The 25341-nt window shown below is 41.5% G+C and overlaps 1 protein-coding gene across 4 annotated transcripts in view; it reads left to right on the plus strand.

Moving 5' to 3' along the window:
- Positions 1 to 25054, plus strand: part of NOSIP (nitric oxide synthase interacting protein) — a 33440-nt gene extending 8386 nt beyond the window's left edge. For all 4 annotated transcript variants that reach the window (XM_061564519.1, XM_061564518.1, XM_061564517.1 and 1 more), the window contains exons 3-9: positions 13 to 118; positions 2973 to 3054; positions 3249 to 3396; positions 5800 to 5924; positions 13899 to 14086; positions 21135 to 21243; positions 24071 to 25054. In XM_061564519.1, the coding sequence (XP_061420503.1) occupies positions 13 to 118; positions 2973 to 3054; positions 3249 to 3396; positions 5800 to 5924; positions 13899 to 14086; positions 21135 to 21243; positions 24071 to 24142 (830 nt within the window). In that variant the 3' untranslated portion in view covers positions 24143 to 25054. The remainder of the gene's footprint in view (positions 1 to 12; positions 119 to 2972; positions 3055 to 3248; positions 3397 to 5799; positions 5925 to 13898; positions 14087 to 21134; positions 21244 to 24070) is intronic.
- Positions 25055 to 25341: the final 287 nt, after the last annotated feature.

Below are 25341 nucleotides of genomic sequence, written 5' to 3' on the forward strand. Positions count from 1 at the left end.
GATGATTTACAGCGGTCTCCGGGTATGGCACCCAGCGGGCCCGCCTCAGCAAGGATTCCATAAAGGACTTTGATTGCTGCTGCCTGAGCCTGCAGCCATGTAAAGAGCCCGTCGTGACGTGAGTAAGATTTGGTTTCCACCGTGTAACTAGTCTGTCATTTCAGTGCTGCAGAAAATATCAGTGATGAGACCCAAACACTCACAAGCTGAGTCTGTGGAATTGGATTGATCTAAGTTTGCATATTCTTGTAAATACAGAGGAACTTGACTTCTCTGAAATAATGTGGGGGGCAGGGAGACATGAATAAGATAGTTGCGGCGAAGGGAGCTTTATTCTGATCGTACTGGAAAACACATGACCCATGTTTTGTCTTCAGGACAGAGAGATGTGATGATTAAAGATGAAAGCCCAGGCAAATATGATACTTTTCAGTAAGAGAGTTTGTTTTGAGCACCCGTTGAGCAAAAGTATTTCATAAAAATAAAACTGCCATTTAAAAACGTAAACCACATTAAGTTTTCTTTGTGGAAGGTGAGTGGATAGAAACCAAACTCATGCAACATGGATAATAATGCAGGGATTTTTACTTCATGTTTCCCAGTTATGATGAACTATTGTTTATCATAACTGATAAAATACAAAAATTGTTTGCCAAAGAACTCGTACCCTGATACAAAGCAGTGTCCATCACGCTTAAGTGTTTTATTTACAAGAGTTGGCCAAGAAAAGCACCTGTTTTTTAAGTAAAGCTGGATTAAATAATGTGAGACTTGTACACATTGTCTTAAGGGTATTGCTACTTAAAAATGGTCATCGTTGATTGAGTACACTTGAATGTATCATGTTTTGCTCAATGCAATTTTAATAATTTTCTTTACACATGGTGTTGACTGCAAGCCTAATGCTTTTGATTCTATCTTGTATTAATGCCACTTAACAGAATTTTGGCCGAGAAATTTTAAAACACACGAATAACCATTGCCTAATTGAACCACATCTGACTCGCCAATCTGTTGAATTAGGGTTGAAACAGAAGGCTGGTTCATCGCAGACTGCGTGGGCTTAACGCTCAAGAGTAAAGACGGTGTTTGGGAAAGCACCCAGCAGTTTGTGGCCCTTCTCCACAGGCTGCACATTTGGCCTTCTTTCCCGGCAGCAGCGCGTGATATGTTGTTTCTCACATAGCGCACACTTTGGCAATCCATACTCGTACACGTCATCTGCTAACTGTAGCAGTTGTTTCTTCCCGTAAACATTGTGGTGAGACATCGTGCGGTCTCATGGGCGATTATAGTCATTGTACTTAATGTTTGTTGACAGCAATGAAGACTTGTTCAACCGTTATTATGGTGATCGGGTTAAATGGAAATAACTCACTTGTAACCAGTCAGCGATTCAGTATTTGACGGTCAGCCTTTTTTATTCTGCAGCACTTACTGCAATATAAATTCCAGTGGTTATTGCATCAGCCCTACTCAGAAAATGTACTTGTCCTTTGTTATCTTTTGCTTGTAGATCCCAGGATGTTTACGATTCCCTCCCGATTCCCTCTGATTCGGCGAATTTGTCACGTTTTGGGAATGATTATTATTTTAAGTTATGGTGATTGTAGCAGCCACTGGTGGCTGCAGGGGTTTTACAGATTTCGATGCATGTATCGTTCGATTAAGGAGCGATATTAATAGATTGACCGTTTTGCTTTGCGCTTAAAACACTTAACCTGGCATTAGTGTAAATAGAATACAGTAAGGTCTCAGAGTTCCCCGCGTAAGCGGGAATTCGCGTAAGTCGGGGTTCGCCTACACGAGTGTATATGTACGTAAATATTTAATAAAATAAAGTACTGCACAGTAGATTATTCACATCATCTGTGTATGATAAATACGAAAGATGCGAGCTGGGTGGACTCGTTTCTTGCACGGGCTAATACAGTTACACGCCATCAAATACATGTTCACATGATGGCGGGGGTGATTTGACTCGCTTCCCGCCCCAGTGCGTGAAGTGCAAATATGAGTCGGGTCGGTCGTATATGAGCAGGTCCCCCGCGTACTCTGAGCCCACGTACTCTTGAGACCTCTCACCCTACTGGTTGAATGGTTTTGGAGTTCTGAAGGAAGACCAGCAGAAATGTTTTTGTTGTCGTCATGTTTTGAGTGTTTGCACGACAATGAACTTTGCATTCTACATCTGGCAGGACAGTAGTTGTTATTTTTTGTGTTTTTTAATAAAACAGAGAACTGTAAAAACAATAATATTGTCTTTAAAGAGCCTTATTTAAGATCTCCAATTGTTAAGAGAAAAAAAACTGCCAAAGCGTTACTGTGTTGTTTTTTATATGCACCATAGAATGATATTCATTTTGAAAACATACATTTCTTTACATAGAATAAGTGCCATGAAAATAATGCTATGCTCGTTGTGGTGCTATAACAGTAATTACTGCCAGTTAAAGTTTTATTGTTGCCCATTTTCTTGCCATGTGTTCGATATTAATTTTTGAAAGCACCATGTAAAAACGGACGAGTAGGAATATATTGTGTATTTAAGCTGTCCATAGGAAGAATGGTTTCGACACAAGAAACTGGACCGCATAAGCATTTCTCCAGCATCTGCTACGCATAATCGTCTTGAGTGGAAGGCGTCTGGCAAAACCACTTCTCTTGCTGGGTCATGACTCCTAGACCTCCAGACGAGAGAGTCCCCACAGTCTCATTAATTAACAAATCAAATAACGGAACAAACCGCAGCAGACCACACCTTTGCAGACTATTTGAACGGAAAAACACTGAGAGATTGCCTATAACTTTGTATAGAAAACTCTCACCTTAATCTGGCCAGAGACAGCTTTAAGGTGGTTGTGGGTAGAAGTCGATTATTATTTAATTGTGAAACCAAGCAGTGTTTAGGCGGTTAAAAAAAAGTATCCTCCATCTCTCATTTTCTTTGTTCACTGCTGCTGTGATTGCAGGCCAGATGGATTTCTGTACGAGAAAGAGGCAATCCTGGAGTATATTCTTCACCAGAAGTGCGAGATAGCCAGGAAAACAAAGGTACTTTTATCAGTCATGCAATATGTTCACGATTCTCAGTTATTTAAAACAAACGCCATGAATTAAAATGTGGCCTTGGCTTTCACTGGTGCTCACGTACAAGGCAAACGTTTTCCGATGGTGCATTATTCACACTGTGTTGTTAAACTGTTGATATTGTACAGGGTAAATTATTGATTTTGGCTTTGGTGCAGCTGTACGAGAAACAGAAGAAAAAGAAGAGCACAGAGTTACAGGAGTTGGCTAAGGCTGAGAAGGAGTCCAAGGTGAAGGCGTTCCTCGCCAAAGAAGGCTCCATTATCTCCAAGCCCCTCAACCCCTTCGCACCCAAATCTGCTGCTGGTCAGAGCTCGCATTCACCTGCAAACGCAGCTGCACAGTCACCTGCACACACTAGCACAGTCATCCACAACAACCGCTGTTCACCACTAAGTGGCGGCGACATCACTACGTCGCTTGTGCCAAACTCGGTACATCTTGAGGCCACGTGAAGTGTCGAAGGCTCGTTGGCAGAAGATCACGGGACACACCCAGGTGCCATGAGTTGACTGACTCAAATGACTGGCAGATTTCACCACCTGTATTCCCCAATGTGCCAACTCGCGTTTTAGCCGCCCAGCTCATTGTTTTGAGTGTCGCTCCTCTGTCCTCCATTGTTGTTGGAGGGCGCCTTCCTCCAACTGCCCAGTCGTGTCCTTCACGAGCCTCCTCCACAGAGCCCGTTCTTGACACCGCCGGTACCAGTCATCAGGCAGTCCAACCAGCTCCACATCCTTTTATACGGCATCAGTCCATCTCTTTTATAGACCATGCCATGCCCATTTAGCCCCCTCTATCTGCCAAACAGAAGCTGCTTGGGCATTCGGTGGCTGGGCATGTGGGCTATATGACCCAGCAAAAACAGCCTCTCCTGCCAGAGGAGGTTACCGATGGGACGGTGTCCAAATATTTAAAGGCTCTGCAAGTTAATAATCCAGTCTGGTTAAACTCAGGATGCATCGTAGGCAAGCCGGTCTGAATGTTTCCCATTTCAAAAGCATAGAGAAGGGAGGGTATAACTGGACCAGAAGACCTGGATTTTTGTATGGAGTGGTAGGCCCTGCAGCTTCCACACGGCATTAGGTAGCTGACGAAAGATAATTCCGCTTGACTGATTTGGAGTGAGACCTCCTTAGCTAAACCAGAAGTGTTCTTAAGCACACTGCCTCGCAGAGGTCGCAAACGGGTTTTGATTCCTTACCCATACCCGGCCGCACCAGGGTCACAAACGAGTACCCGTACCCGGCCGGGTACGGGTAGGGTACGGGTATCGGGTACCTGATTGCGACCTCTGGGATGAAGCCATGTTGCAGGCGCGGGTGGGTTGATTCTAGGAACTTGAATTGTGAGACGAGACAAGACGTTGGGAAATGAGTGACAAACGGTTACTCACCAGTGACTCACGGCCTACCCGTACCCGGCCGCACCAGGGTCGCAAACGGTACCCATACCCGGCCGGGTACGGGTAGCCGGGTATCGGGTAGGGTACGGGTATCGGGTACCCGGTTGCGACCTCTGCTGCCTCGGCACAAAAACTACTCCACTCTCTCCACAACAGCCCCCCTCTTCGTGGCATGCTCCAGGTTCAGTTTTAGCATCTCCAAATCATTCTCAGAGTGAGTAGCAATTATCAGTTACCAGTCACCTCCATACACTCGCACAAACATCTTCCATTTAGCCTTAACAGACTTTTAAACCAAGCGATGTAAGCGAGCACCTATGAAGGTCGACATGCCACATGAAGGGGGTGGGTGGCCAGCATAACGGCCAGCCGCCATTGTCACCCTCTTGGCAATGTTGAGTCGATCTAGGGGAGGCCCAGGACTGGTTCAGATATTCATCACTAGTGTTGGCCGTAAGCGGGAATCGAACTAGGATCCCTGGGTTCGCAATTCAACGCGCTAACCGCGGCACCTCCGCTCCCTGCACACTGGCATAAACACACTGGCACAGTCCCAAATACACCGAATTGAGTGGTCACTTGTAGACCTGTACTCTGATAATTGCACATGTGCTTTTGTCAGTACAACACACATACATGTCCATGAAGTTTATCTGACTTTTTGAAAGCTCATTTACATCTGTTCTCTTTATCAAGTGAGGCTTTTGTAACGAATTATGTTGGTGAGGTTATTTTTCTTTTATTCAGTCATGATTATTCAGCACATTTTGGATTTTTTATGTAAAACCTATCATGTCACCTTGGGATGGGCCTGAATTTGTCATATCTTGTAAGCTAAGGTTGAGCCTGAATAGTTATTTAATGGGTGACCAACATGTACAGAAAGTTGTTGCCTGTGGGGATATGTGGGCAGCAGAGGGCAGTGCAATAACATGAATTGTTGTACTATACTTATACACTTCCACATCTATGGTCCCCACCTTCAACCTGTACTGACAGTTAATTGACCCCCACGATCCGCATGCCGTGGGGTGGCCCTCACTGAGTCCGAGTAGTGAATTAACACAAGTGGCTTTACATGTACACTGTAATAACGGTCTTTACTAGCCACATGTTTATTCTCATCAACATATACATTTTTACCAATTGTTTGAAATTTTCAATATCTAAAATTTGTGTCTATACACCTTCTGTTGCTACAATAACCTATGATTAAAGTCGTCGAAAACCAGTTGATTAAACCATCTAACGGTGTTTTTTTTACTGAACGCGATCCGAATTGCGATTGCTTGCACATCTGCCAGCGAGCGCGGAGGAGCCGGCTGCAGGGAGCAGCAGCACCAAGGCCAATCTACATGACAAGCAGCTGCCCAGCTTCTGGATCCCGTCACTCACGCCCGAGGCCAAGGCTACGGAGCTGAAGAAACCTGTGAGTGAGCGCGCGTGTGACGCGATGAAGGGCGAGGGCGCCCTGTCCACACCCTTCTTCCCTTCTTCTGACCAGTCGTCTTGATTGGGAGCCGTTCAATCAAAACGGTTTAGAACAACTGGTGTAAATGGTTTTTCAGTTCTTTCTAATAACGGCAAGCGGCATGCGAATGCGCTTGGGAAAAAAGTTTTAGTCACTTTATATTACTCCCTATTGCACGTGGATCAGAAACATTGACGAGGACAACATAAATTGAACAAAAGCTGAAGAGTGCACGAATAAGAATATGCATACTTGGCATTAAACTGAGAAACAGGAAGAGGAACACATTCATCTTCTTGTTTCTTTCGGTAAAGTCACGTAGAAGGGAAGTAATCAAAAATAATAAAAACAAAACATAATAAAACAATTCTCACGACGTTTCGGCTACAACGCAAGCAGCCGTCTTCTGACTGTTAAGCCAAAGAAGTGGGATTTAGCACGATGATGGCTGTTGGATGAAACTCTTGATGGAGTGCCGTCAAAAAGAGGAAACATCCGAGGGCATGTCCATCATGGAGATAGATGTGTCGCGAGACCAAGATAGCAACAGCTTGGAAGGCCTTCCTCCAACAGTGCATGTATCTTGGCTGTTATTGATGATAAAAATTAACCCGTAAAAAAAAAGTTTTTCACTATAAATCCTTTATATGCGTGGCGGCTAGAGTCCTCTCGTCCTCTGGCTTGAGATGGCTGCCACCATTAAGCAATTGGTAATTAAATATAAAAAAAAATTCTAAAAAGTGTAAAGTTATGGAAAAAGAATTTCACGAAAATAAATTGTCACGCACAACGAGTCTGTGTGCATAATGTCAGCTCGATTGGATCACGGGAAGTGGGTTAGAAAACGACTGAAAGATTTGCATGGTCGTAAGCGTGCAAGCAAGCAAGCAAGTGAACTTAATATAAAGGATTTAAAAAATGTTTGTGATTGGTGTGAGCTTGATGCACTGGCCATTGCACTGACCACACCCCACGTCTCTTGCACGCACATAGGATTATGTCTTGTGCCCAATATACAGCAGGTGCAACAGTTACAACCGCATTGGAGCAGGACAATGTCTGTTTGAGTTCAATTCCACAAACATGTTACAGTCTTGGCAGAAACAAGCAAATGTTAATTTAATAAATTCAAAATAACGAATGTTTACATTCTGTTTTTGGTGAACATGATAAGCTTCAATACTTTGGTAAGATGTTTTTTTTTCTGCTGCAAAAGATGTAACACGTTTGCGGAATTGACCAAAGATATTCATCGCTGGCAAAGTTTAGCACCCTATAGGGCGTATTGCTTTTTATAGTCTTTCAAATAGGAACTTGCATACTGAGATGTAAAGCAGCATAATTCTTTGAATAGTTTAAAAATATATATATATATCTTTTGCCATAGCAACCTGCGCTTGGGCAGTGAATAATGTGGACACATGCGCCTTCCCTTAAACATTGGTGAAGTTGAAACTTGACAAATTTAGGCTGCCTCAAGAATTTGGTCTGATGGATAAATAAGCAGTCGAGCGTTTTTTTAGATGCACGTTTCTAACTGCCGTATCGGCAACTCATTTTTATGGGGACTTTGTTGCACCCGATAATTTCAGCTGTCACGAGTTGTGTTAAGTGCTAACAAGCTGTGTATTGGTCTAAGCAACGAGTGTTCTACACTAAAATAATGGCTTTAACATTCAGGGTGGGTGTGTGGGAGCGGATATGAAGGGCATGGGCTTGTTAAGGGCGCTGGACATATTTATAGTGATGTCAGCAGCCTGAAGTTTCTCACCAAGCTGCACAAATGGGCCTTCTGCAAAAGGAGAGATATGTACTTGGGGCAGGGTGCCAATCCTTCGTAAAATAGCGAGTAAGGGACCTTGAAAGAGGCCAGGAACCCCTGTAAAAAGTGCAGTGGTGTATATCACAGCGGCATATTTATCCAAACACCAGATTATATTCCTTGCAAGCTCCGCGTAGCTAGCGCAGGTGTAAGTTTTCTCAAATGAAGAGGAGTAGGTTGCACACATTTTTAATGGGAATTTCCATGAGAAAAACTCGCACATAGTGTGTGTTTGCAATTTTTTATAGATATAGTTTGTTCAATGGGAACTCTGTGCCTTGTCTCGGCCAGGTGCGTTATCTTGTGTGCTTTGGTTTATGCTCACAAGAATGTATTACAGCAATGATTCACTGAGCCACGGGGGATTATGGGGTGGCATTGGTGGTTTAAGAGGCTACACCGTCATCATCATTATTATTAGCTATGAGCAATCCTCTCCTGGATGAAGTTTTTCCCAAGCCATCACTATCTAGCATGGTCTTGCGATGCACCAATCCATCTAGCACCTGTGCATGAGTTTATAGATACCCGTAATCACCGAGACCAGTATTGTCTGTGTTAGTCTGCTTTTCTTCTGCATCGTTCGTAAGGGAAGATAAATGTTGTCTTTTTCGAAACGCTTACATCACTGCAGGCATATGGTCCCAACGCTTTTGTGGGGAGTTGAGGAATTTTCACATTGCGTTATCCCATAAATAAAGGTAATTGTTACCACTGTGTTTTGTAATCCTCTATAACATGCATTCCTGCAGTCAGAATGTGTAATTGTGCTAAGGTTCACACTCCCCTTGAATAAATCAGGTACAGATCTGCCATTGCCTCTGTCAGGATTCAAATGAAAGAATATGAAGGAATTTAAATATCAGTTATCCATATAATGGCAGTACAAGTATGTGTTTCATGAGGAGCTATATATATTTATTATTCAATTTGTATTTCATGTTAGCTTTGAAGTTACTTTTGTCAGATGAAAACCAATATCTGTGTTCACTACCTAAAGTCCGTTGTGTGTTGATGCATTAAAGAAAAATGTTCCCAGTTAGTTCCTTGCACTTGAGGAATTCGAATAAGGGATTGTAAAAAGGTGCTGGCTGTGAGCTTGTACTGTGGGTGCCGCATATCGGTGATTTAGTGTATTTAGAATTGCGGCGGTCATGACAGCCTGTACGACGGGGCTCTGGTGTTTGGGAGCACGGCAGCACTTGATTGATGAGCTGAGGCTTAATCCTGCACAGCGAGAGAACGGTTGGCTGACTATCGCCCCTCACAACGTGCTGTTGTTGCCGCTAAAGAAAGCTCGTATTGGCGGCAACACTGGTTGCCACAATATTTGTCAATATCCACGACCAGACTGAGACCAAATCACCTGGAATACGCCCAATTTTTCCCTGGAAACTAAGCAGGCTTTAGCCTGGCGAGGGCTTATATGCACGTGGAGTTGTCCCAGGCAGGTTTGGTGGTGCTACACAGTGGGCATTAGACATCTATTGTCCTGTACTTCTGTTCTCCCACCTCTAGCCTGCTTGCCTTGACCAACTCGCAATCACCATCCAGGTGAAATATTGTCATGCAACCACCACCATGATGGGATGGGGAGGCTGTCATCTAGTGGTTGATTGACAAAGGGATGCAGAAAAACTATGTTTTTAATCTAATTGAGTAATATAAAACCTTAAGCTAATATTGCGCTACATCTAGTATAGAATCTCAATGCCAAACTTTAGAAATTCATCTAATTGAATTGTTACTTGCCTGATAAAAGCTTTGGAAGAGCTGGAAGATTGGTTGGTTATGCTGCAAATGTGGTTGGCGCAAAGGGCAGCTTGATAGTGCAATGAACATGCAGGTACGTCTTGTTCACTCAATGCCTCTGAAGTTCACACTGATTTATGTGGCATTTCGGTGTGTTTTTTCTCCGCAACTTGTTAAGTGAAACTTAAAATATTACTGATGTATCACATGAATGAGTTATATTATTAGTGGCAGCTGAGACATGGAACATGCACTTTAGGGACAAGCACAAAGAACATCAAACGAAAGTGGTCATGGCTCTTTTGGTAGATGAATGGATTGCAGCTGCGCATCTGTAGATAAAAACAACAAGCTTAGAGAGGCCTTCATCCAGTAATTGATAGTGGCTGATTATTATTAGTAGAATTATACAGGATACTTACTTCCTCACTTAAACACCATAAATAAATTACTTTAAATTTCGATTTAAAGCTTTCGTGACTGCATGGATTCATCTTCTTGGTTCTTTCGGTAAAGTCACGTAGAAGGGAAGTAATAAAATAATAAAAATAAAACATAATAAAATAAAATAATTCTCACGACGTTTCGGCTGCTTGCGTTGTACTTCCCTTCTACGTGACTTTACCGAAAGAACCAAGAAGATAAATTACTTTATACAACAATAAATTACATTGAGACGTACAATGCTATTTCGCGTGTTTGAATTACATTGTATCAGCCAGAGGTGTCTACATACGATGCAAAAGAAGTTCAACATACATACAAGATGCTAAATGTGTGTAATGGGGGGCTTGAATGTTTAAGCCACACTCCATAGATACATTTAACCTCATTGGAACCTCATTTGACATGTGAGACTAGGCTCAAAGGAAAGCTGTCTCAGGTGTGGACCAATCAACTTCAAGGACACTGCATACATTATCCGAGTTATGTTTTTTGTTTGCATTATGACTGCAGGTATTGTGGTCTATGCAAACATGACTCCTCGTAAAAAAGGTGTCAGTTTTGTTGCGAGATAAAAGGGTAAAAAAACAATTATTACATTTAACTTGTTATCTTCGTCACGTATAGAATAGGCTCACGGTGGTCCCTAATGCAGTGTTTTCTAGCAATTGGTTTCGCTTGACCCATGTGGCTTCGGTGGTGTGCAGCGGGGTGTTTGTTTTGACTGCTGATGCATTGCTTGGGCCCTCTTGACGTAAATTGTCAGGGCTGCTCATCTTGTTTGCTTACACGTACTCTAAGTGGGTAGATGGCTGCAGTTGGTGAAATTCATAGTCTGGTGGGTCAGAGAATGACTTCATTAACCCCAGTGACCTACGCAAGAATTAAAATTGCCACCCTGATTTGAGAGGGCCTGTGCCATGTTCTAATGAGCAAGAACCTCAATTTTCAGTGAGGTTTTCATGAAGGATGCAGTGATACAGTCATGATACATGGCATGTCTTACAACATATCACATATTAATCCAGTTATGAACATGTTAGTTAATTTGTGGTTATCCATGTTTTAAATCCAAGTGGAGTATTCCCTTATAAATAAGGATATGGACAATTTGATACGATTCAAACTTTAAATCTACCCATTGAAATGTAAATGCTTATAAGCGGTACATCATTGTGTGATTTTTTTTTATCTATGCAATGTTAGTTATCATTTTAATGCTCGACATGGTGGCCCAAAAATGTGTTTACCAAGATAAGTTGAATTTATTTAATTTATAAACGTTCAATAGCTTCCATGATTTTGCTTGTCATTTTGTATTTTCATTTTAGTAAAATCTCCAGAAATCCATGACCAAACAAGTCAGATTTTTGTCCTTAAAATAATAAAAAATGTAAAAAAATTATAATTGTACATCTCAGTCAATGAACGTTTGGGTGCCCCTGCATTATAGGCATTAACATTTTTCATATAAACATATATAACATGGTATTGTTATATATATAAATATATATCACATGGTATTAGGATAAACAGGGTGTGGGAACATTCGAGCATAATTAGTGATTTGTTTTCAGTTTAGCTTTAAACACTGTCTCATCCATCAACGTTTCAAGCACAATGTTTCATGGCAGCTGACAGTTGATTTAACAAACACATTGGAGAATGGATGTAAGTGTTTCTCAGCCTTCCCTTGGTAGCTGATGCATTAGAATAGATAAGGCATAATTTATTACTTGGCCCGCTGTCAATGATGGTGTTTTTAGGCCAGTAAATTTAGATTATGCCCATTGAGCCTATCATTTGCGTGGGGAAATAGAAGAGGTCCTGTTGTTGGTGGAAGTTACTTATCTGCAAAGTGCGTGTTTACACGTGAGTGACAAGAGAGCAGATAGCTGAGGCCCCTCACAGCCTCTCTCGGAGTGAGTCCCAAAGGACGATCTGGATATTCTCACGAGAGATGGTTATCGCTCTCGTAGATGCTCGCTGATAGATCTGGTCATCATGTGTTCGTATCTACTATGTGTAAACCACAGTTGTATTTTATATAATTACATGAGCACTTATACATCAAATCACATGGAATGGACATGGTTGAGCTTGTTTATGTATGTTGAACTTCTTTCGCACTGTATGTCGCCAAACATGCTAATCGGAGGTGCGGGGAAGGACCGCAAACTAAACACAAAAAGCAGTTGTAAAGAAATTAGTTTTCAATCTAGATTTAAAAGGGCATAGCTCCTGTGGCTTCTTACTATCGGTAGGAAAACCGTTCCAGGCGACTGCAGCAGCCCATACGAAAGCGCGCGATGCAGTGAACGTCTTTGTTCGATGGTTAGCCGAACGCTGCTGCGAGGATGACCAGAATTCACGTGATGGTTTATGCACCATGACGAGATCGGACAAGGTATTGTGGTTCATTTGTGGAAAGCACTTTGTGTGTAATGAGTGCGACCTTATAAACATGTGCTTGGATGGGTAATCACTCGCACAAAGAGGTTGTCATGGGGCTGCGTGTTTACGTAGATGACGGCATAGGGCAGTGTACCACAATCTATAGCTGTGCTGAACTTATATTCCCCCCCATTCATACTCCTCACCTTCACGACCCTTCACTGACCAACGTGGTGAAGTATGGTCGATATAACCTATGGATCTACACTGCACAGGGAAGTTGTCATACACTCCTGCATTGACAAAAAGCTGTACATGTACGTACATTAAAAACGGCGTGATATAGTTTGATATGTGCATCAGCAGTTTTATCTTGTCTTTTTACTCAGATGTAAGCCCTTTACCTCTTTTCTGTACAGGGTTTTGAGCCGCATTTGCATTCAGAGGGGAAATAAATACAAATAATTTTACGAATAAGACATTTTAATTCTATATTTGAAGTTTTCGTGACTGCAGGAATCCATACTCTTTGGTTATTTCGGTATTGTTGAATTAAGAAGAGAAGCAATAATTTATAATTGGCTAATATGAATTTTATGTACTTTTCAATACCAGAGAAAATCCCCACCTGAAATAGAGATAAAATATAAAACATGTAAAATGTCCACAGATATTGTGTCAGAAAGCTTCAAATCAAGATAGAATCCTCCTTATTGTTCTGGGCATGTTGTTGCCCTTCAGTTGGGTGTCCCTCGCACATCATGGCTTCATTACGTTGCGGTCCACCAACAAATCTCAAAATTACTCCATCCCAGATGTGAACCACAATATGCAATCAGAGTCCCATTAATTTCCCACAAATATGAGGAGACACTTTCAGCACCTCCAAATTAAATTTTTGCCATAGGTGCATTTTAGTTTAACTTTAGTTGATAAGAGCACCCAAGTATTTTACAGTTAATACTAATGATATATGACTTAACCATGGTTAAGCTATGTTCTCAGTTGTAGTGAGTTGATCTCAACCTAGTCACATGATTAACAATCTATACAGGGAATTAAAATGTATGCCTCTAGTATGGATAAATATACCTACTGAAGTTATTTCCGAAGTAGTTGTGCGACATCATCTTTTTTCGGGGCCAAAATCCGACACTTATAACTACAGGAGTTCTCTGATGTGTTGTCGTGTTGTACTGGGTGTTGTCTGGCTTGATCTCTGATGTGTTTCTGCACATGTGTGGGAACTTATTCAGGAATTTAATAGTTCCCAAGTAGTTATTTAAGGAATGGAATAGTTCTTGAAGAAGTTTGCCGTGGTACAACCTGAAAACGCGTCGGAGCTATGCAGCACGAGTGCAAACGCCTGTGAGATTTTCGAAGAACTTTTTTCGACTCATAATGGAATATAGTCGTGCAACAAAGGGGAAAAAAGAACAATTACAACTGCTAGCGCAATGCGACAGATGTTGCTAAAACTAACTGGGAGCGGTCGTTCTGCCTTCCCCCGCCGCGTGCAGGACAAGAACGTGTATTGCCCGATGAGTGGGCGTCCCTTGCGGCTGAAGGATCTGTACCCGGTGAAGTTCATGGCGGTGAATGACCGCGACACCAAGACGGCGCTCATCAGCAAGCAGGAGCGCTTCGTGTGCGCCGTCACCAACGACGTGCTCAGCAACTCGGTGCCGTGCGCCTTGCTGCGTCCATCGTGAGTGCCACAGCCTGAGAACCCCCCCCCACCAACACCCACCACCCCGTCCCTCACCCGGGATCACAAAACTGGAATGCAGCGAGATCTCCGATTGGCATGGTTGGGTCCGTAAGGTTCAACATGCATCTATATAAATAGATACCTTAATCTGTATGTCTCAAAAACCTGTAAGATACTTCCAGACAAGGTAGAAAGTTGACATTTGATGTGTAATTTTTAGGACACAACAGAAAAAACACAAGACCCCCCAAATCTCGATTTTGAGTGCCCCATAAACATGTTTACGCGTGTCATTGACAAACCGTGAAAAACAAGATTGCGTTTTTTTTCTTTTGATAGAGCGTTAAAACAGTAAATAAAATTAATGCAAGAACCATTGTTTGGTCTTTTATTGTTTTTGAGATATTTTGGATTAAAGCGGTTTTGAACTAAAAAAATACGCATTTAATGATGTTAAAATCTGAATTATTCGAAAACGGAAAAAAATAGGATCTTCCCCTCAGAATATTAAGTTAATAATTTTTTGTTCTTTCTATAAAAAAAGGACAGAATCTTTATATTGAGCGGTTTCTGATGGGTACGTCTTTAAATATAAGAAGTTGAAGCAAGTCGTCAAAAAAATTTTTTGCAGAAAAATACACATTTTTTGAGTAGTTGGTGTCTGATCGTAGATAGAAAATGTAAAAAATCATGTCAGGTTAATTATTAGATTTATTTAAAACTTTTGCCTGGCGAAGACAAGCTTTATGAACGAGTACAGACTTAAGACATGCATATTCAACCTAAGTGCGTAGCACAGGGAAGTGCAATATTTTCCTGACTGAGGAGTGAATAGAACCAGTGCCAGCCTGCTGACAAAACTAAAGTGCAGGAAGAGATGTAACTATTCAACCTGACAGTTTATCGCAGAGGTGGGGAAGTGTTTCCTGAGGGCTATATTGGACATTAAAATATTTTTGGGTTTTCAACCTGTTTCTAATTTACTGTGTTTCTAATTTCACTGCAAGATGCAATTGTCAGGTTAAAAAATATTACCCTCTAGCACTGAATTAGTGCAGCTGCGATTCTTTAATTGATGCACAAATATCGTTTGGGGACCGTCTGAAAGTGGGAATCCTCATTTGGACGTGGGCCATGTGAACATTTATTTGGAGGGCTTTTAGGTCCTCCTTTATAGCACCATTCCACCACCTGTGTGGATGGCCTCTAGTTGCTCCTTCCACATGACAGGACAAGGCCACTGATGGAAATTGGTTGGCATCAATTGTTTTCACATACCCAAAACAAAGAGTCTGTATTTTGCACCAAAATCTCAAGCTGGCCTAGCTTTTTCCCTTGTATACTAATTCTAAAAGAGCTGTTTTAACTGTTATCAGCCATCATATAGAGATGGTACAAACACCGAACTTTTAAAACCTCTTTATACAATAATACAAATATACACACATGAGCAATGAACCTAACCATATCCTCAGCCACGATGGAGGTCATTCCAAGCGATTGCTATCTCTCACTATGTTGCAAGTTCAGCAATTCATCTAGCAATTTCACAGGAGCTGATTTCATTGCTCCATACACACTGTGCACATCCTCTCGGCCATCTCTGTCACTAGTCTCGTCCATTCAAGTCCACTTGCTGTTCTTAATGGTCAATATGACAATTAATATATTTAACTTGCGTTTATGTGCTCTGATCCATGTGTTCCTCCTCACGTTGCACTTTTAACCACGCATCTCTCCATGCCCCTTTGAGAACTTTTTAACCTTTGTTCCACGATCTTTGTCAACGTCCTTGTTTCTCAACTCTGTCACAACAAATGTTAGAAATGTAGAACCTAATATGCAAGCTCTTCTCCACGTTGCTAAGGACGCTGTACATGGACAAACAGCTTCGAGAATGAGAGGGGTTCTTATCCAAATAACCACAGATTGATTGGCGGCAATGGATAAATGGTTATGGATAAATATAGTTTGTGCTGTACTGGCGTTGAAGCAAGAAGTATGGTATCACTATGAACACGTTACTTTAAACAATCTGCTGCTCACACTGATCCAAGCTGTACCAAACTGTTATGAACATAATCTAAACCCGCCATAACATTGAACATAACCATATAGCACTATTATCAACAGTCACTTAAAATCCACTTATACTAATTCTGAACCTATCTATACGAGTATGTTATCAACACTTAACATAAAACCCTCATACAAATAATGTTCATAGCTATTCACTTTATGAGCACTAAACTCATAACGTAAAATTGTAATTCTGAGCTGAAATGCCCAACACTAGCACCATCGCTAACTCTCACAATTTACCTTATCCCCTCCACTATTACCCCTAAGCCAAAATGGCAAACACGAGACCTAATCTTATTGCCCTATAACCTTTGCCTCAATCCTAACCCCGCCTGAGAGCCTAAACACTGACACTTAAACAGAAGTTCTTTCTACACCCGGTAACCCTCCCGTGCACAGTACAAAGGCCACGAAAACCCCCCCCAATAATTTGTCATTCCCGTTCAAGGTTTATACGTTGGCGGTGGAGCGCGCGTTATTTTAATGTTGTAAATTAATCCGTAGATGTTGAAAACTTGGGCACTTTTTCACCTCGGTGGAATGTGGTTTTATAGTGCGGCTTGCAAGCGGGTGTAGCTGTTGGCATGGGCCGTAAAAGGGCCACCGGGGGCTCATTACCGTCAGGCGCATTGCCTGCGCTTGAGGCATAACAGAGCACTTTGTAGCGCAAGCACTGTGTAAAACCCCTGATGGCCAGCAGTGGTCACGCGCCTTTAACAGGGATCATAGCCAATGCCAGTAGTGCTTGTGTTGTTCACTTACGGACATCTGCGTTTTGCGCTAGGCAGCACAAACGCATCTTGTGTAGATGTCGCAGATTTGAGTTCTCTTTCGTGGAATTGACGTTTAACAGGATGGCATTTGAGCGATATTCATGTACATTTAGGTTTAGTTGAACCTGCTCGTAGTGAGAAGTAGTGAGAAGCAGTGAGTGTTGAAAGCATTTGTTGTGTTTAAATCGTGTCACCTCTCACTGTGCCACAGGGAATACTGTTGTCTGGCTTTAGAGGAATGTTCTTTAAACATTGGGCTGATGTATTATTCTGCAGGGAACTGGGCACCAAAAAAAAGTGAGGTTGTGTTCCCTTTAATTAATTATTTATCACAAATTCTGGTGCTTAGCATTGCGATACCATCACACTTTTCCGGTCTCCATACCCATTGGAGAATTGAGAGGAAGTTTTAAATAAATTGACATTCTTTGGTTATCAATTTGTCATCCCAGGGATCGCTGCGTTTGGCTCTTGCTACATATTTTGTTTTAAGTAGAGAAGGCCAGATGGTATGTGCGACGAGATTTTAGTTAATGGTATTAATAGTCACCGAGAAAACATCATTTAGAGTCCCAAGACTCTTCTGTACCATCAATCTCAGCTTCATTTTCTTATTTCTCTGCCAACTTGTCTGAGAAAGTAAGCAACAAGTAATTCCGTGGTGTGTGTGTGTGTTCTGTTTGGCTGTATACAAAAATAAGTAGTCTTTCATTAAAACTGCTATCTTTACAATTTGGCTGCATCTAAAATTATTAATTGATGGACTTAATTACAATTGTTCTGCTTGTTTTGCAAATCAGGCACTAATCTTAATTTTAAATGATTTTCTTTATTGTAATGTTAAAATGGGCACGGCAATGATATATGGTGTGTGATTGTAGCTGGCCTCACAGACATAGCACAGACATCATCATTCTATTCAGAATAATAGCATTTAAGGGAATTAAAAAAATTGATTCACTTTTCGTACATTTTGGGTATGAGTTATTTGTCCTTAATGAATTGCAGAATGTGGTGAAATACACTAATATTGAGGTTTATTAATGAAACAATTGTAACTGCAGCTGCTAAAACGTATATGTTGCAGTTGTATTTACTGCAAGTAGAGCAATATGCTTACATGACGAGGCTTTCTCCACCTTCAAAAAACTGAAATAAAAAAAGTTAACGGAATTTTTCAAGTTTTGATTGGCGGCTTCTGCAAATAAAATGCCAAAAACAACTTGGCATGCAGTGTTTCATGAAAAAGTAACTTTTTTGTGCTGGTAAGACCTTACAAATTGTTTGTGGATAAATCGAATGCTTCCTGCATTTCTGTGTTGGTAGTAGTGGAAGCTATGCTTGGCATGTCTTGCCCGATATCTGCTGTAGGATTCACCATGTTTTAGCAGAGAGCCGAGCAACCTCGTTTGGCATGCCACTGCATTCCAGCATAGCATGGTCTCTGTATTTATGGAGTGTGGAGATGTAGTTGCCACTGTGTTATTACAAAAGAAAATAAAAAATAAACACGAGATAAAATGTTTTCTCAATATTTTTCCCAATGTGCGGCATTTCTCGTGCATTGGCTGTTGATTTCTGCATTTTTTTAAACTCATTGGTAACTCATTGTACATGGCGACTCTTTGGGGAGGCCATCATCCAGCAGTGGATAGATGATGGCTGCTGATAATAACTCTGTGTATATTAATCATCATCATCTAAACGTAATTTTCAGGCTTGTATCGAACACAGTCTAAACTGCATATAGACTAATATTCTGTGGTAGTTATTTTATGAACACTTTAAATGCACGCATTTTTTTTTCTGAGCAGAGCTCCTTACAAAACCATTAGTAACCATTAAGTCCCACATTTGTGTTCAAGTCGTTTTTTGCATTTTCCATTCAAAACCGAAATGCTTAACTCTAAATGAAGATGATTCAGATAAAACACAATTTTTTTAAAAGTAGTTCTAGACCTTTGTAGGTTGACTAGCAGTCATGGGATGTGAAAGAAAAAAGTTTCACTCGAGATTGAATAGTATCGCTGGCATTAACCGGGATGACCGCATGTTTTTTAAAACTGTAAATACCACTTTGAAACACAAGTATACATGTCTGATGGGCAAAACAGTTTTACTTCACCTTCCTGGCAACTTTTTAGGCCATACATGGGGGAAAAACCCCATTTCAGCACTGTTGTATGAAAGTAAAACTTGTTTCGGGGAGACTGCACATGGTGTGATCCTGGCTCATAATCCCCAAGTGCAATAATACGGGTGTTACTGTGACATCTGTGCGCCAGTCGACCCTTCCTGGCGGTGGCGGTGGTGGTGCGCGATTGACGGGGGAAAAAATCACCTTTGGTTTTACAAGAGCAACGCTCGTACGCACCTGCAGAATGTCCCTCGCGGGCCTGACCCGGAGAAGCCGTGCCAAGTGCCACGGCGTGTGATTGGAGTCTTTACTCGAACTTTATTTACGAGCTTTTCCCTGCATTTTCATTTCTTGCTTGTTAATGGCTGTTGGACCCTGCACAGCTTGCGTCCCAGAAATAAGCACACCGATGTCTTTGTTGCTGGCTTTCTAAATTATTGGCACTGACAAAATGTCGCACATTTCAATAAAAATACCCCTTGCAATACATACGAGTTAAAATTAATTTTGGCAAACCAATCATGAAAATGAAAGTTCCAGCATATGTTTAATATGCGTTTGGTTTATGTTAGCAAAGCTGGTAATAATTTTGCTTCAGAAATGTGTATTCTGACTTTCTTTTATTATTTATCATCAAGGTAAAGCACGGCCATCCATTTCCCAACGCCAGTGCCAAAGAGGTTCTTTTGCGTTTGCAACAGCGCCAGTGAAAAGTGGCCACAGCGAATCGGACATGCGCGTGGCATTTGCAGTTTAATACGCTGCATGGCACTATCGCATTCAATCAAAGTTATGATCAGTCGTTGAACGTTGGAAGGGCTGCCCTTTGCCTCCCAAGCCCAGTCCCCTATTTGTGTACATCTGCCCCGAATAGCCACAGCGACTTGACCCCAATAGACATGGCAGCCCAGTGTCGCAGATTTATCTGATGATTCAGAGGGGTTGGGGCAAGCGTGGGGTGAAGTGTTTCCGGATGACCGACTGGCAATGCTGTTTTTTTTAATGTATAATATATTTATTTACTTTATCTTCGCGGAGCCTGTGCGCAGTCTGCCATTTACCTCTGACGCTAAAAAAGATAGATAGATGCTGATAGATGTTATATAAAAGGTGAAAAGTGTTTCATCAAAGTTTATAGTGGCATTGGGACCGATAAAATGTGATGTGCTAATGTAAGGAGGTATTAATCGTCTTTTGTGCACAAAGTTGAAATCAAACATCTTTTGTATAAATGTAATGAAACGTGATGGTCCTGAGACTGACACATTCTCTTCTTGCAGCTGTTTATATCAGGAGAACTTACAGCATATATTAAGGATAATAAGGCTCCAAAGGAGTTATTGTTTTCTAAAGCATTTTGAGATGCAGTTGCATTCGGGCATTATATACATTTAAATTGTGCTTGTTATATGGTTGATATGTATCGAGGCTTTGTGTCCTCTGTCAAACAGGTTTGATATTTGCATAATGAGAAGAACAGATTTTAAATTAATGTTTACACTCCATTGTATCACTTGTGAAGCTACTGCGACATCACTTCCTTTACACTTGAATTTGCCGTTAACCAGGAGTGTAGCAATGCATCGATGAATATTTGTTATTTAGGCTCACAACATGTACGTGAAATTGCACCGTGGAATCGGAACGTTACAACAAAAAATGTATTTTCAATAAACTGCCATTTTGTTAATTTTTTCTAAAAAAATTAGCTATTGGCCATGTGTGTGTGTGGGAGAGTGGTGGTACAGTGGTTAGCACACTGCACTACAAAGCCGGCCACCTGAGTTCGATTCACGCTCACGACCAACAACAGTGGTGAATATCTGAACCGGTCCTGGGCCTCCGCTAGGTCGACTCAGCATTAAATGAGTACCCAGTAAGGTGTGTAATCATCAACACTGGGGAGAAAAAGGTGGCCGGGTGTGGTGTTTAGCCACACCACTCTCCCTCGGATGCCGTGGCGACTTTCAAAGGTGCTCGCTCACAGCACTTACCCCGACAGTCTGTTACAGCTATACAAGGGAATCTTGTCTTGTCTCCCATATCAATGCAGGGGTGCCGTGGTGACAATGGAGTGTGTGGAGAGGCTCATCCGCAAGGACATGATAGACCCCACCACTGGAGAAGCACTCTCCGAGAAGGATATCATTCAACTCCAACGGGTGAGTGTTATACCCTAGCGTTGCCACGATATTTCCACGGTACATTATTCATTTCCACGACAAAATGATCATTGAGATATCTGTTATCCATCACTTTGTCTTTATGTTTTATGGTGTTTGTGCTCTTGCTGTACTTCCAGTACAAATAAAGATGATTTCAAAGGTCATAGACTGCAGTTCATTCAACATAAGCATGTCATATGTGTTTTAATAATTGCAACTTATAATGCTTATAATGCAGGTGCTTTTCATTACAATTATTCGATGAATGAGCTAAATGATGAAGTCATAACTATCATGCCATTATTTATTACAGAAAACATCTTGCAGATCATTAATATAATGATTAATAGATATTTACTTCGAACTTTCATTATTGTCATTTTGCTCTATAAATATTGCTCTATGAATATTTCTCAAGAAATAATTATTATGGAAGAAAGTATATTTCCCAATGATTAATATACCAAAAGAATCACCATACAAAAAGATAGTCTGCAAATAGACAGTATGATTATCGTGAACCGTATGTCGTACTCATGTTTCATAGTATCTCCATATCGCAACAACACAAGTGATCATGGCACACACATGTATGTTTACACATGGTGTAGACACATTCAGGCTCAGTTGTGAGCAGCAAAGGGTATTGCCGCAACATACTATTATACTTTACTTATATTATGCACATATGTGCGCCCCGCGTTCGCAAACATGCGCAAACCAGAGTGGTAAAGTTGGTAAATTAATCCCTACGCGCACTGCACAACATCCCCTTCATCCAGCAGTGCATAAGCAAATGTCCGCACAGAGTATATGTGGGGATAAGTTGTTCATATGTCAACCTTATCCAATGTTTTTAAGGCACCACACTGCAAGGTGCAGTCTTGTCCTCTGAAGGACGATTGTCCAAAATATGAGCTCATGTATTACATTGTGAGAAGGCGGTTTTAATTATGAATGCGAAATGTGTTGTTTATGTGAGCTAGTACAATAAGGGCTTCTGTGTCGCTGCACAGAATGGGATTGTTATACTTAAATAGTTATTTTGTTTACGTTATTGATGATATTAATAATGAGCTTGTCAGAGCTGCTGTGCTGCCTGTTTACAAACAGGCCTCTCGTTTTGTCAGTGAGCCAAATGTGATTTTGGCGAGCACGCGGCACACCGTGACCTTTCTTCGCCGAGATCCTCGGCGGATCTTCAATATCCGCTGAAGGAGGGCACATGGCACCCAGCTTCTTCTCTTCCACATGGCTGAGCACATTTTGACCCTGAGCCCACACGGATGGTGTGGCCTGAAATGAACAAATCTTTGGGATGTAGGCAAAAGCAAAACCCGTGGCATCCAGTGTATCTTCGCCTCTACCGGTAGCTGTGGCTTCTGCTTAGAGATTGTAATTAAAACTTAACAATGTAATTGTCCTCGTGAAAAACAAGGTTGTAATAACTGCGATGAACAAAACTTAAAAAAATGTCAACGCACTCACTTTTCCAACCACGTGGTAAACATCAAGCTTGTTGTACTTGTATGTGATCATAAATTCTTTGTTTGTGTGCCTGTGTTGTATTGAGTGTGTGTATGTGTTTTTGTTGCACATATGCACTTGCGTTGTATTGAGCATGTTTGTGTCAGTATTGTACTGAGTGTGTGCACCTGTGTTGTGTTTAGTGTGGCGGGAGCAGTTGTGTAGTGGTGTTAGCACGCTGTGCTACGAACAATAACGATGATGAATGTCTGAACTGGTCCTGGTCTTCCCCGAGGCTGACTAAGCCTTAAATGAGTACCTTGTGTGGTGTGTCAACAACAGTACTCTGGAAGCAAAGGCAGCCTAGCATGGTGCTGGCAAGCCCACGACCTCGTGTGCTGTGTCCGCTTTAATAGGTGCTCGCTAACGACACTCGCCCCAACAGTCTGGTAAAGGCTATATTGGTGATTGTTGTTTTGATTTTAGTGTGTGCGTGTGTTGTATTAACTGTACGTGTGCTTCTTGTATTGAATGCATGTTGCACTATTACTTAGGCTTTTCATGAATACATTATGTATCGATTCACTGAAAATGAGTAAAATGTCTGCCTCATCTTAGTTGTATTAAATAATATCGTTGCTTTTTTGTATGTTTGGAAGCCGTTACTAATAACAGGGTGAGAGAGTGCAGCTGACACAGCCTCAGTTCTGATATTTTTGATATGTATTAATTTCACCGAACTGCTTCCTGCCTGCTTTTCTTCCATCCACGTCCATTTTCTGGAAGACTCTTGCCCGTACAGCCCATAATGTTCCACCTTATACACGTATTAAGCTGTCGTCTCTACTCCACACACACACACACAGCTGCTGATCAGTGGCACAGCGTTTGTAAGCTAAACTTCATACTGGATCGCGCAACTTACAGCTCTTCCAGCGGTATTTATTACTCACGAGCTGCAAATCCTTTTCTCCAGTGGTTTACCATTTCCACGGGGGAGTAGGCAGCTGTAGGGGTGTGCGCGCCACTTTATTTACATTATGTGGATTAATGTGGGCGTTTCCCAACAGCGAAACCTCTAAAAGCAATGTGGATGTTTATTTTAGGAGTGCACGGTGTGCATCAGTTCAGCGAGACCTGCATTGTGGTTACTGCTCAAGGTTGCGTTGCCCTCACCCTGCAGAGAGGGGGTGGTTTCATGATGTCTGTGTGAATCTGGAGTTAGCTAGAATAATGGGTTTGCGTTCAATGACGTGCGGAGCAAGTGCCGGCAGAGGAACGCAAACTCTTTATTCTGGCCCAGCCTGCACGTCCCTGTGGTTGTCTTTATTTTCGTTTATTTTTTCTCTGTTCCCAGGGTGGCACCGGCTTCTCAGGCTCCGGAGTTGCACTGGAAGCACAGGAGGCCAGGCCGGTCATGATGGCTTGAGCGTAGCGGGGCACAGGAGCTCTTCTGTTTGGACCGCTCACCTTGATTAACAACTGCATTGAACTGCACATGGATGTTCACACATTTTGTTTTATGCAAGTAACATAATTCGGGTATATTCCAGCTGGTGTTGATGCCTGCTTAGGTTCATGTCGACTTTATGTATCTAAGTACTCTCTCCTATTTATAAATTACAAATTTGGGGGGGGGGGGGGGAGTGTTGATGCAGTGGTCAGCACACTGCACCCAGCTACCTTCGATTGATGCTTGGCCACGGCTCAGGTCACTGGCAAGGGATATCTGGACCAGTCCTTGGCTCCCCTTCAGCAAGGTGCATTGACCAGTAAGGTGAAGTATGGACTAACAACCTTAATGACTGACAGGGCATGGTGATGCCAGTTCTCTGGCGGTATATTGATGAAGGGTTAAAAAATTTGACATTCGCTATAAATACATTTCTTGTCTATTTCGGTTACATTTTTTTCAGTAATTAGAATAAGTTTTTATTATTATTGCATATTCAAGTTTAGATTGAAAAATATCTTAAATGTTTGTTCTATGGGAGAGTAAGATACAATGAATCTACCCACACAAGTATGGTATTGGACCACAAATTCAACTGAGGTTTGATGCACAAAATCAATTAGGCAGAGTTTCTGGGTAAATTGAATTCCACTGAATTAGCATTTGTAGTTCCAGTCTCATAAATTTTAAGTTTACGTACAGAAAATTCACAGAATGAGCAGAATGTTTTCGCATATTTTCCTGTTGTGTGTATGCTGAATTAACAACTCTAGGTGTTAGCAAGGTTGTGAAGGAATTTCATCCTTTAATAACATTTTTTTTAATAAGTGTAATCTGTCTATGTGAACATGATTGCATAGTGGTGTACAATAAATGTGTGAAAAATAATGTGTTTAAGGTCTTGTGTAACTTGTATGTAAACGCATTGTACGACGATGCACTTTAACATAAGTACAAAGCATGTGCCGTATTTTTCATTAACATCATTAAGTAAATTGACTCCAGTTAATTCTTAGTGGAAAATATCAACGATCAAGTTCATATTTTTACGAACAAGTGTTTTTTTTTTTGTGGTGGGCCAATCCTGCAATTCAAGACGGAGGTGGCAACGGTTGTTGGATCACTCTAATTTGTGAAAATCCCAAATTCTCTGGGCTAGAAGGTGGCCAGAAGTT

The sequence above is a fragment of the Lethenteron reissneri genome, chromosome 33, assembly GCF_015708825.2.
Source record: "Lethenteron reissneri isolate LAM-NWPU_2019-01 chromosome 33, ASM1570882v1, whole genome shotgun sequence".
In the NCBI taxonomy this organism is placed as follows: domain Eukaryota; kingdom Metazoa; phylum Chordata; class Hyperoartia; order Petromyzontiformes; family Petromyzontidae; genus Lethenteron; species Lethenteron reissneri.